General features: G+C 31.7%; 1 protein-coding gene across 1 annotated transcript in view; it reads left to right on the plus strand.

Annotated features, from left to right (window-relative positions):
• The window catches only part of Smp_155120 (putative synaptic ras gtpase activating protein, syngap), a gene marked incomplete at both ends in the record, with an annotated part of 63,413 nt that overhangs the window by 38,074 nt on the left and 12,936 nt on the right, over positions 1-12,403 (plus strand). The window contains 5 exons of the mRNA XM_018795928.1: positions 2,032-2,272; positions 3,761-4,261; positions 5,445-5,551; positions 5,666-6,074; positions 9,106-9,366. Coding sequence (XP_018650192.1) covers positions 2,032-2,272; positions 3,761-4,261; positions 5,445-5,551; positions 5,666-6,074; positions 9,106-9,366 — 1,519 coding nt within the window. The remainder of the gene's footprint in view (positions 1-2,031; positions 2,273-3,760; positions 4,262-5,444; positions 5,552-5,665; positions 6,075-9,105; positions 9,367-12,403) is intronic.

A 12,403-nucleotide genomic window follows, 5' to 3' on the forward strand; every position in this document is an offset into this window, starting at 1 on the left:
GAGTTCCGGAGTGAACATCAACTGTGAGATGCAGGTATATCCAGCTGACGATTCCCAAATAGGACGAAACGTGCGTCCTGGATTCCACTGCTAGCCACTATCCATCTTTGCTGATCAATATATATTACTATATTCTAGATATGCTTTCACTCTTATTCAAATCCTTTTGTTTAGTGTTAATTATTATTATTATTTAAGGAGAAGACAAAATACCAATAATGTCATTGGGTTGTTTAAAATGTTTATTATATTAGTGAATGAATAAACACAATCACTGTTTAGTTGTGCATTTACTTGTTTTACATTGTTGTATGTGTTGTAGAGTTCTATGTTTGCGTGTGTATGTTTATCATCGGAATGTTATTGATTAAGACTTCTTGCGTATAATCTGATTATCGGCTGTACACACTTTCTAGCTTTGATTTATATGTTCCTTTGTCTATCAGTCATGCTGTCTATTGTTCACTCCCAATTTTCTACACTACATCTTTCTCTATACCTTGACTGACTTGTTACCATAACGATAGTAATAAATTTTAAAATAAAATCGACAAAAAAGTCGTCATGCAAGTAGAATTTCAATTGAATTTCTAGAGTAAATAAGATGGTGATTCAGGATAACTGAATAAGTGTTAAATCAATATTTGAGATGATAATACACCATAGTGATGTATTTATCAGATAACTACTAATTCATTAACGACTAAAGGTCTTAATTAGTAGAACAGATATAATATACACAGTAAATTGATTGAAACAAGCATTTACAGATCAAGTGTAACATAGACAGACATACAAATCAGTGTAGAACTTTAGACAGTAACAGATACAAATAGGAAATCATCCAAAATTAAGGAAATATATCACCGTGAGAAGGAAGAAGGAAATCAATAGATGCATGAAGATAGGTATACAATATTAGAAGGTTTATGATTTAGAAGGTAAGAAATAAATTTTAGAGCGGCTCCAAAACTGAGTTGATTGTTGTCTGGTTTCGCTGAAACTGTTGTTTTATTAAGCTTCAGATAGATTCTCAATAATAGGTATTTGTTTGTTATTGGCTTATAAGGTTTAGTCCAAGTTGCATTACTTTCTGTGTCTGTACGTCGACCAATCACAGCCCGGAAACAAGCCAAGATGAATTCTGTCTCTAAATGAAGTGCCTTAATCAATGATACTCAAAAATTTGTTGGGTTAGATGCAGGACTCAGTTGCACAGATAGCATACTGAGGCAAGGAAGATGGTTGAATAAATTGCATTAATTAATGTTCTTACAAAAGGTTATTGTTGTATTACCTCTTCTATCAAGTTACACAAATCAAGCTATTATCTTGTTTAGCGTTAAGCATATGTTAACGTTCTCTCTATCAAATGTAATCATTTTTGTATCACAAACAGAACAATAAACAAGAACATTTTGTACGTAAATAGTGAAGGGTTGACACATTCATTACTCATGACAAACTTAATATTTAACACAAATTGATAACTATTTACAAGCTCACATACTACAACCGCTTTACGTATATATGCATCTTTAACGGTTAAAATTACAGAGATACCTAACTCATTATTCAAACTTAAGCGAATTGAATCACTAATTGGTCTTAGCTAGACCATCATTGAAAACCGGGAAGCACTGGATGGCCGTATCGTCTCAGTATGAGACTCCTAAGCAGTAAGCATCTACGATACCCCGTACGCGAATAGAGCCCAGAAATTTCGGTTTTGCACAGGGTTTTCAATGGTGGTGTAGTTAAAATAAGTTCATGTTTTAAACTGTGCAACTTCTGTGGCCTCCACAAATTTCTCTATATGAATAAAGTAGATTGTGTAAGGGTAGAATTTGATAACAAATAATTAGATAACATTACATTATTAATGACTGTTTCATTGAATAACTATGTATGAAGTGTAACTGCTTAGAAACTTTACTCAAAGTATTAGGCAGCCATATACTTCCAAATCTTTTGTTTGTTTATTTTGATTGCATAATCTTATTTTAAATTACTGTTTGACTATTTTTACAGTGTACTCATTCGCTTATTCAGTTCATTTCGTGAAGCATTAGAAACAATTCGTGGGTCAGAATTTTGTGATAATTTAATATCTGGTTGTATATTTTTACGACTGATATGTCCAGCGTTACTTTCGCCTTCCTTGTTTGGATTAATCAGTGCATTTCCTAGTGAACCAGCATGTCAACGTAATCTCACACTGTTAGCTAAATCATTACAATCATTAGCTAATTTTAGTACATTCGATGATAAAGTAAGTTGTTTTTGTTATTATTTCATTTGACGAAATATTTTATTTAAGCACTTAGAAAATATTTTTCGACATTATTAATTTATTTACTGATACTGAAGATGGTTATGCAACGTCGTGGATTGATTAAAGTTAGACATTAACACTGTTGGATGTCGGCTCATTGGTCTAAATATCAAGCGTTCGCGCGAAAGACCGAAAATTCTTGGTTTGATTCCTACTTTCAGAGTCATGAATGCGCACTGCTGAAGAGTTCTATGATGAAACGGAATGACCATTCAGTGCTTTCGGGTTTCAATGGTGATTTGATTATCTCTCTCTTTCTCCCACTGAACCGGCATCCAACGGTGTTAATTTCTAACTTCAACCAATCCACGAAATTGAGCAACCATTCACCAATGTCTTCAGTGAGTTGATATCTCCCAACAGACGTGGTTTAAACTCCGCTGGTTACTGCTTCTCACTGGTGCTCTGGCGAGAGACTGGTAGGTCCTGGGTTCGAATCTCATGAGGCGGGATCGTGGATGTGTACTACTGAGGAGTCCCACAATAGGACGAAGCGGCCATTAAGTGCTTCCAGGTTTTCCATGGTGGTCTAGCTTCAACTGACTCATGATCTCAACTATATAAATAAAATGAATCACATTGTTGAAGTTATAAATAAATTTTAGTTTAAGAATTTTTCATTTATATGTATATATTCAAAGAGTTTAGATGCTGGAAATTGTAGATCATCCTGATTGAACTAGTTACATGAATATAATCATTCTTTATATTTGTCCGCTTATAAGAAGAATGAATTCAAGTCTTATTTTAAAGTTAATTTCCGTTTCTCCTTCTTATACGTTTTTACTGCTTTTTTTTAAAAAAAAGCTTCCTGTTGTTATCTTTCATAGTTGTTTAGTGTAACAACTGAAAGTGATGACAAACATTTGAGGTTGTAATTATCTGTCAATTTTTCAGTGTTCAATTAGTGTGTTATGTACAGCCTTTCCTGTCTATTTTCGATTGTTTATGGGATAGGTATCTCACATTACAATATAATATTCATTATATATTTTGTTCCAAGAGTATGGAGTTACAACTGTGCGCTATGGATATGTCAGTATAGTTGAATAAAGCTTGTAGTGTGATAAACACAAATACGTTGAAAGGTATCGCTAGAAATGAAATCTCAAAAAGGAAATCATGTTCTGTTTTGGAGCATTCACCCACTTATTCAGTGAAAAAACGAAGTTGTATAAAACACGTTACTTGTACATTGAAAATGTGTTGGACTTAAAAAAGAAGGAGTCGCTTAAAGTGTTTTGAATAAAGATAAGTTGAATGTGTTTTTTCTGTCATAAGCAAAAATGGATGGTGGCTAGCAGTGGAATCCAGGACGCGCATTTCGTCCTACTTGGGACTCGTCAGCTGAATGTACCTGCATCCTGTTTATCTATTATTTACTAATTACTTTTTCCCTTCACATGTTTTTATTCATTTTTATAGGAACCTTACATGAGATTTTTAAATGGTTACGTTTCATATCAGTTGTCATTAATGCGAATGTTTATTCGATCAATATCACCATCTTCACTGAACTCACATAACAATGACATGATTCATAATGCTGTTACCGGCTCTGTGACAATTGATAATGAAATGTTATTATTGTCGCCAACGAACAATTCACATCCAACAAAAATATCAACCTTAGTAAAAACACAAAATAATGTCAAAGATACAATTGATGAGAATTGTGAATTAGCCAATCTTCATCTTATATTATCAGATGTGATGTTTTCTGATTCACCAATATCTGCCACATGTAATGATGATACTTTACTCTCGGGAACTGTTAATACAGCTACTAATAGTACTACTAGCACTATTACAAATACTGTATTGTTTGAAAATAACAATAATCTGATGACAGTCAATCCTACTTGTGATACAAATCTTTTATCAAATTCTACAACAATGCTTCGAAAGAGTTCTACTGCCTACCTTGTAAGTTAAATTACTTTCATTTAACGATGACTTTATTGTATTGGATATAGTTAGATTTTATGTAAGACAGTGAAAATATCTAGTCAAATGTCTTAAGCGATATTGTCCGCATTGTTTCAAGAGTTCAAAGTTATTTTACATCATGTAGAAGAAATATTTAATTTTTTGATTGCAAAGTCATTTTTAAATAACATATGAAATCACCTTGTTTGTCGTTTATTAAAATGGTTCATTGTTATTTATATACGTAACTGTCCTAAGCATTCTGTCAATGTTGATGCCGGTCGTTGCATAACTGACAAATTTTAGTGACTAGAATGTATCATATATCCATATAAATAAAAATTTAATGCTGATTTTAGGTAGTTGTAAATAACTCCTTATAATTAGTGTATAATATACTTGGTGTATTCCAAATGCTACGACTTAAGGTATATATAACTCTTCAGGTGACAATCATGGATGCTATCTAAAGACAGCGCTTTATAAATTAATCATACGCGTAGATAACTACTGGATTCCATCTTAGTACTCTCTACATAATTCAAATGTTCACAATGCTTAAAAATACTTCATGCTATTACGTACATAGAATAATTCTTAACAGTATTCTGTATCATCCACTTTCCTCTCAATAAGAAGTGATGAACTTAGACTATTATGTTATAAGATAGTGGTCATTTGCTTCATTTAGTACTGTATATCTGATTTCAGTAAATAACTCTCTGCTTGAGATGTGCAATATGACTCCAACATTTGTATTGTTTGTAATTATTCGAAAAATATGTATCAGAATCTATTTCGACAGTATTTAATTGCTAACCACTTACACACTGGATGAATGGCAATACATTCTCCTCTACTCTTTTCAAAGAATATACACAAAAGAAGATATGTTAAACCCAATGATGTTTTTACTTTTGTCATCATGATAAGTTGTTGTCTTTTAACAGAAGTGCACGAGTACAGTTTTAGATTTACCTACATTATTGATTCGTTATGAATAAAAATATTGGTAACACTAGCTGCATTGTGTGAAAATAAGTGGGAGAAATGTTTGGTTAGGTCACTTTCATATGTGAACAGTTTTTAGTACTTATATTGTTAAATGAAATGCTCTTATCAGAGCATTTTGTAACTTTACATTTTCTTCCCAACTTTTCTTTTCGTTTTTTTCTTACAGAAAACTCTCAATTCTAATGTTATGGCCAGTTTACCGAATGAATTATGCACACTTCCAAAAATACTAGATGATATCTCACGTGCATTACAATGTAGTTCTCTAACAAGGTGTTTAAATTATGATAAAAGTGTATATTCTGTAAATAGTAATGATAATAATCATAACAGTAACAATGATAATAGTAATAATGTAAATAATCATTTAATCTACACTTCTACTAGTAGATGTCAACAGTCCAACACTTTAATCTCTTCATCAAATAATAATATAGATAATGTCGACATTACTGATGTTCATGGCAGTGAACAATCAATCAATTCGATTTATGCTCATCATACAAATTCACAATTGACTACACCATATTATACATTACATTATAATCCAGGTTTTCATAATCCACTATTAATGGATAATCATAAGAATTCACATCGATTATTAATACCACAATTGAAACAGTCAACATCATTAACTGGTCTACCATCGGATATATCCAGACCAAATCCAAATGATTATGATGAACCATACATAAGTAATGATGAGAGTGATTATGGAATAAATGATACTGTTAATACTAATTGTTTAGATGATGAAATAATAAACAAGAATAAAATGAAAGATAATAATGATTATGTAAGTGTTATATTTTGGATAAAATTAAACAATATTTTAAAGTTTATCTTCATTGGTGAATTCTGTGTTATGTTTAAGTTTATCTGTTTAAATTCATTGTCACATTAACAGGTGCCCCCAAATGCCCTTGTACGGCCGAGAGTGGGGAAAGTCCGCTCTCCCTCTCCAAATGCTCTCACATGGTCACGTGTATATAGCCTCTGTCAGGGAAGTCCTACTCACTGCCTTTTCGTGGCCTCAATGTTGTTTACGAAATTGAGAGGACGAAAAGCGAATGTCCAGTGCTTTAACCGGGTTGGTGAACACGGAAAGTCCATCTAGGGGAGTTGGAAAACCCTGATTCCAAACCAATGGTGCACATGGGCTCCAGTATCCTGAGGGAACAAATGGCGTATGAATCAATCGTTGGTCACCAGCTATCATGGGACTGCATCTCCTCACGATGTTCCACTACCTTGTGGATCAGATCTTTAGGTCGAAGGCTCCGGGTGTGGCCCCCTAAGAAAAACACTTGCTTCGGTTTGGTCACCCGGGCAGTATCGTAGCACTCACACAAATCAAATGAGGTTTGTGTGGCGCATATATATCTGGTGCCCCTTTGTACCAATATTTACGTGTTCAAATAAATAAATGAATAACCTTAATAGGTTGGAGGAAAGTTAGAAGTGGCTAACTCAAGAAACGACAATAGTCCTTGAAGTCATCGACTGGTGGTTGGAGCCATGTCGGTGTCTAAGTGATGAATATCACCATTGATTGGAGACTTTAAGTGACTTTACTAAACATTGGTCTTGGTGGCACAGTCGCATTTATTCTAAGTCTTCTTGTAGTTCTTGAATTATCCATCATTCTTAAATCTCTTTCTTTCAGTTCCATTTTCTTTCTTTCTGGATTATGTCTCCCAAGTTCCCATGCCCATTAAAGTCAAAGTGAATCGGTAGACATAAGTTTAAGTGAAACGATTTTACAGGACATCAATGGCGATTTTATATACGCCATAGTAAAAATAGGTCGGTGTGTAAACTGATAATGAATACATAAACACCATATAGGTGGTATGAGTGAATCTTTAAATGGGTTTTAACATGGAAGATACCACATATCTATCATATAAAGTACTTGAGACGGCTTAAGCATTTAAATTGAACCGAATGTTTGCCATCTCTTAACACAGGTTTTATGGTGTAGTCATAATCTATGGTAAGATATTTTTCATGAGGTTGCTCTGAGGTAGTCATAGTTGCCCAGATGTACTCGTCGTTAACTTATCTCTGAACTCCTGAATGTAATGCTATTCCATAATTTCATTCATTTTTCTTTAAACTATGTTCTCTATGTTCATTTTTCACTACTATTATTATTTACCTTATTTCTGTTCCTTCTGCTAGTTAGTATGAAACGAAGGGTTTTAAGTCTTATTTTGTAGTTGACTAAACACGTACACAATAAGTACCCATGAGACGCTTATCTTTAAGCTGAATAGCACTACAAAAAATATATCAATAATAGTTATCTTTTTGATTAAAAAAAACAATGTTTTTTCTCCTATAAGATAGAACTTAATACAAATAATACTGTTGATAATGAGAATTTGTAAATCCTAATTATTACCAGTATGAGGATTTGTGAAGATTGTAGTATTGTAACAGTTGAATTCCCGAGTCAATCTAAGCTAGACCACTATTAAAAATCTGGAAGCATTGTTGGTCTAGCATAAGTTGACTCATGAATTCAACTATTACAATTTCAATTATCATTTGAACGTGACAAAATTAAATATGGAATGAGACAAGTAAGTGAGCGAGACAATGAATTGTACAAATAAAACAGTTGAAAATGACTTATTGTTACTTGTGTTCGGGAAACAGAAAACTTTTAAGTGTTCAATTCACCTTTACAAATGAAATATGCTCTATTCGATGATGTCGGTAATTAAACAATCATTAAGTATATCTTTAGAGTTAACTAATCAGAACAGATTGATTGAAACATCGTAAGCCAATTTTTTCTATTCAAGGAAAACATATCACCTTGTCTAATTTCTAAGACCATGAGAATCGCTGTAACTAACCATGAATAAAATCATTCATCGTGGAATATGTTTACTGTTACATATGGAATTATTTATAAATTAGTTATGCAACCGTAAAATCTTTGATAATATTTGAATGAACACGTACTCGTCTTTTCGGATGGCTGATTTTTTAATTCACTTTTCTTTTCAACGGGGATAAACAATTTTGGTGTCAAATCAAAAATGTTTTCGAGGTGTTTTTGAAAAAAAACAACTAAATAAGTGTACTACTGTTGACTTTCTAGTAGTTTTTTACGTCCATTAACATAGTAACTAAATAGAGTAATTCGAATAGGAATACTTAAATACCATACTAAGAATAAAAGTGATGATATTTCTATGAAATGATACCATAATGACAAAACAATCACATTAAAGATGGATGCTATCGGGCTTCTATATGTAATTTCAAAGGCATGATGGAAAGTTGATATCTTATAGTTTGTCTGCATGTATTTGTGAAGTAATATTCAATAATCTAATCATCATGATGAAAAGCTACTCTGTAATCGAATATTAAAACTGTACATTTGATACTTGATAGACATACAAGTGTTCATGCTTCTATTTAGTTGAAATAAAAGTGCTTTGCTAATTTCAGTGTTTTATATACTGTGCACTACCATGACCAAGTACAGTTTACAGAAATATCTATGCCGGTGTTGATTAAGTCTGAAACCAAGAATTTATATTATCATTTAATCTATTCCTTGATACTATATGAAAATGTAAATTGGAATTTAATTTTCAGATAGGTGTCATTCAATTTAATATGCAAGTCGCGTTGGCATACCGCTGGTGGATCTCAAAATAGAAAGAAATATCTGTCTGTTGAGTAATACATAGTTTTGAATATATTCTCAAGTGAAGGTTTAATGTGTGATGTAAATTTTTACCGATTATATCAAACTGTTTAATTGATGATTTTACCATCTTTTTTCTTTACATTTGTTTCAGTCTTTACAACATCAATCGTCATTATCAGCTACTAAAATAATGGAATTGAAAAAGTGTAACTATTCAGAGAATCAGAAGAAATATGAACAGAAATCAATCAGTTTAGATAAATTAAATGATTTAAATAATGAACATATCTATGATACTGTACCATTTTCATCGTCATCTTCTCGATCGTCATCATCATCATCATTGACAAAAATATCATCCAGGAGTCAGTTAAGTAATTTCAATCAGTCAACATATAATAATTATGATCATGTAAGTTTAATTCTTCATCATATAGATAAACTATTGAAGAAAGCAAATAACAAACTTTCATTAGTCTTCAACTGAACTACAGTTTATGGTTCTGATTGAGCATCTAAGGCTGATTGCGTAATATATACTGAACATTGATCAAAATTTATGCCGATTAGTTAATTTTATATTATTAAATTAGCAGTACGAACTTAATATGAGGCGTTGAATTAGAATTTAGCTTTTTATAGAAAATCTTATCTGATTTTCAGAAATCGAAAAGTTTAAAGCTTATTTTCATAGCGAATAGAGAGAAGGATGTAGGAATTTATCTATAGAAAACTAATCTAAACCACTTATCAACAGAAAAGTTATTTTGTTTGGAGTTGAACTCTGTTTAGGACTATATATGTCATCGATTAATTCATATGTGGCTGATGTGATGTTGAACAGTTTATTACGTCCATACTGATTGGATCAGAAATCAGGGATTAACATTTTCAAAAATGTAATCATTTTATTTTGTTCATTACACGACGTTCTAGTTGATGTCTGAAAATAGCTCATTACTTACTTACTTACTTACGTCTGTTACCCCTCGTCGAGGAGCATAGGCCGCTCACCAGCATTCTCCATCCAACTCTGTCCTGAGCCTTCCTTTCCAGTTAACATTCATCCTTTTCATATCTGCTTCTATTTCCCGGCGTAGTGTGTTCTTTGGCCTTCCTCTTTTCCACTTCCCCTCCGGATTCCAAGTTAGGGATTGCCTTGTAATGCACATTAGTGATTTCATTAATGTATGTCCTATCCACTTCCAACGTCTTTTCCTAATTTTCAAAATAGCTCATTGATTAAACATTATTCTTTGCTTTTGTTTGGGATATCAATCCAAACATAGGGGATATAACTGAAGTGGTAATAAATACACTAAGAGTATAGTGTAAGAAGTTAAGAAAGATATCTTTATTTATATGATGTATCTGAGTAATATTAAGTAGAATATTAGATAATTTTCTTATGACAGCATGATAATATTAGATCGATTTTATGTAGTAACCATGATATTGTCAATGCGAAACCGAAAGTCATGGGGTCGGTCTCTTATTGTGAGGTCATGGATACGCATTACTGAGGAGTCGCACACTCGAACGAAGAGACCGTCCAGTTCTTCCTGGTTTTCAATGGTGATCCAACTTAGATTGGTTCATGATTTCAATGAAGATCATGATATTATTGTAATACTGTTCCGCGCAATAGTGTAATGGTTTAATGACACATAATAAATATTATAATAAAATTTTATTACTATTAATTTGACCATAAATAAGTTTTGGATATTTTGAACATTTGATGATATAACTGACATGTAACTAAGAATAGTTTGGAGAAAACTTGTCACCAAATTTAAATAGTAATTAACATTAAGATAATGTTTGATTATATTTCTATTATCTGATATTATTGTGATTAATTATATGCATGGATGATAGATGATAAATACGTAAATATATATTTTTAAGATGTTCAAATCTTCCATTGAAATTTACTTTCAAATGCATCATCCCTCAGTCAATATATTCCTGTATCATTTATTTCTAACGATAACTAACGAAATAAAACTTGATGCATGAATGTACTCTTCTAATTTCGGTATAATAATTGAAATTTATTTCTATTATTACATAATTAAATTCAAGTAGTCTAAATATCTGGATCATGATAGTTTTATGATGATTACCTATTATATCCCGATGAGAATTATGAATGGTAAATCTTGACAACTATTTATGAACCAATAAGATGCATATATTTTTATTGTATAATTGTTAAGTAGCTAAACTATGCATATTTCATGTTCCTCTTATTATAAGCTTTATTTTGACCTACAAACTATTATTATACGATTTACCGTTCTTGAGTTCTACCCAGTCTATTAATTACAATTTTCCACATTCACAACCAATTTTGGCTAGATCTTGTACAAACGTTATTTCCCATTTCATGGTACGATAAGGTCTGTTTGGTTTGGATATAAACCCAGTATATTTGGAAGCAGGAAGCAGAATCGATAAAGACTCTAGACTCCTGGAATTGGTTTGTGTGTCATTGGTCCGGTCGATAAGTCACTGTTCTCTAATTGGCGGTATCACCACATTATAGATTAATAGGTCACAAGGCCACAAGTTATAACATTGCCAATACTATATATTTCTAGTAGGACAAATGCTACTATGCTTAATTGTTCATCATTTTCATTTGGGTTATGTATAAATATGTACATTCTTTTTATGAATAGTTTAATTTCTACAATTTCGTTAGATTCCATTAACATATTAGATTAATTAATTATAGCAAACAAGTGTTAAGATTTGTATTTGTGTTTAATTAATTTCAATGTTTAAGTCAAGATTGATCAGTAGATAATCGTTCATAAGATTCTACATCCTGAGTTTGGATATTTTAAAAGCGTTTCTTGTTTCAATATTTTTCGGATTTTTGACATTGAACAGTCAACTTTTTAACAATTCATATTTATTATTATTGATTGTTAGTAGTACCAGTATTAAGGTTATATCATTCTATCTCACCTTTATAATCATTTGATCCTTCATTAGATATTAGTTAACTTTCATTAATTTGTTTTCCATCTATATTGTAACATTTAATTTCTCTACCTTTTTTTCATACTAAAAAGATATTTTCCGTTTAGTTAGATGGATTATTGATTTTTGTAACCTTTCCATGTTACATAGTTCGATTGAAAATTGTATGTTATTTCAAAACAATAGTATTGGTTGTTGTATGTCGGAGAAATATTTCACTTATCTTTCTCAGAAATATCAGATAGATAAAGGAAATATTGTGATGATAACTTTTACAAATCAACGTTTTCTTACCAGGATTTTTTGTGTGGTGTTTAACATCAAGAAGTATATATATTAACTGATTATGACAACTATGATGAAGAACCATTCATGAGAGTCATTTAAAGGTGTTAATATGTTTCTCTGATTTTCCAGAACTGTAGATTGTTATAAGGTGTTATCGTTTGTGTCGA

The sequence above is a fragment of the Schistosoma mansoni genome, chromosome 2 (genome assembly GCF_000237925.1).
Source record: "Schistosoma mansoni strain Puerto Rico chromosome 2, complete genome".
In the NCBI taxonomy this organism is placed as follows: Eukaryota; Metazoa; Platyhelminthes; class Trematoda; order Strigeidida; family Schistosomatidae; genus Schistosoma; species Schistosoma mansoni.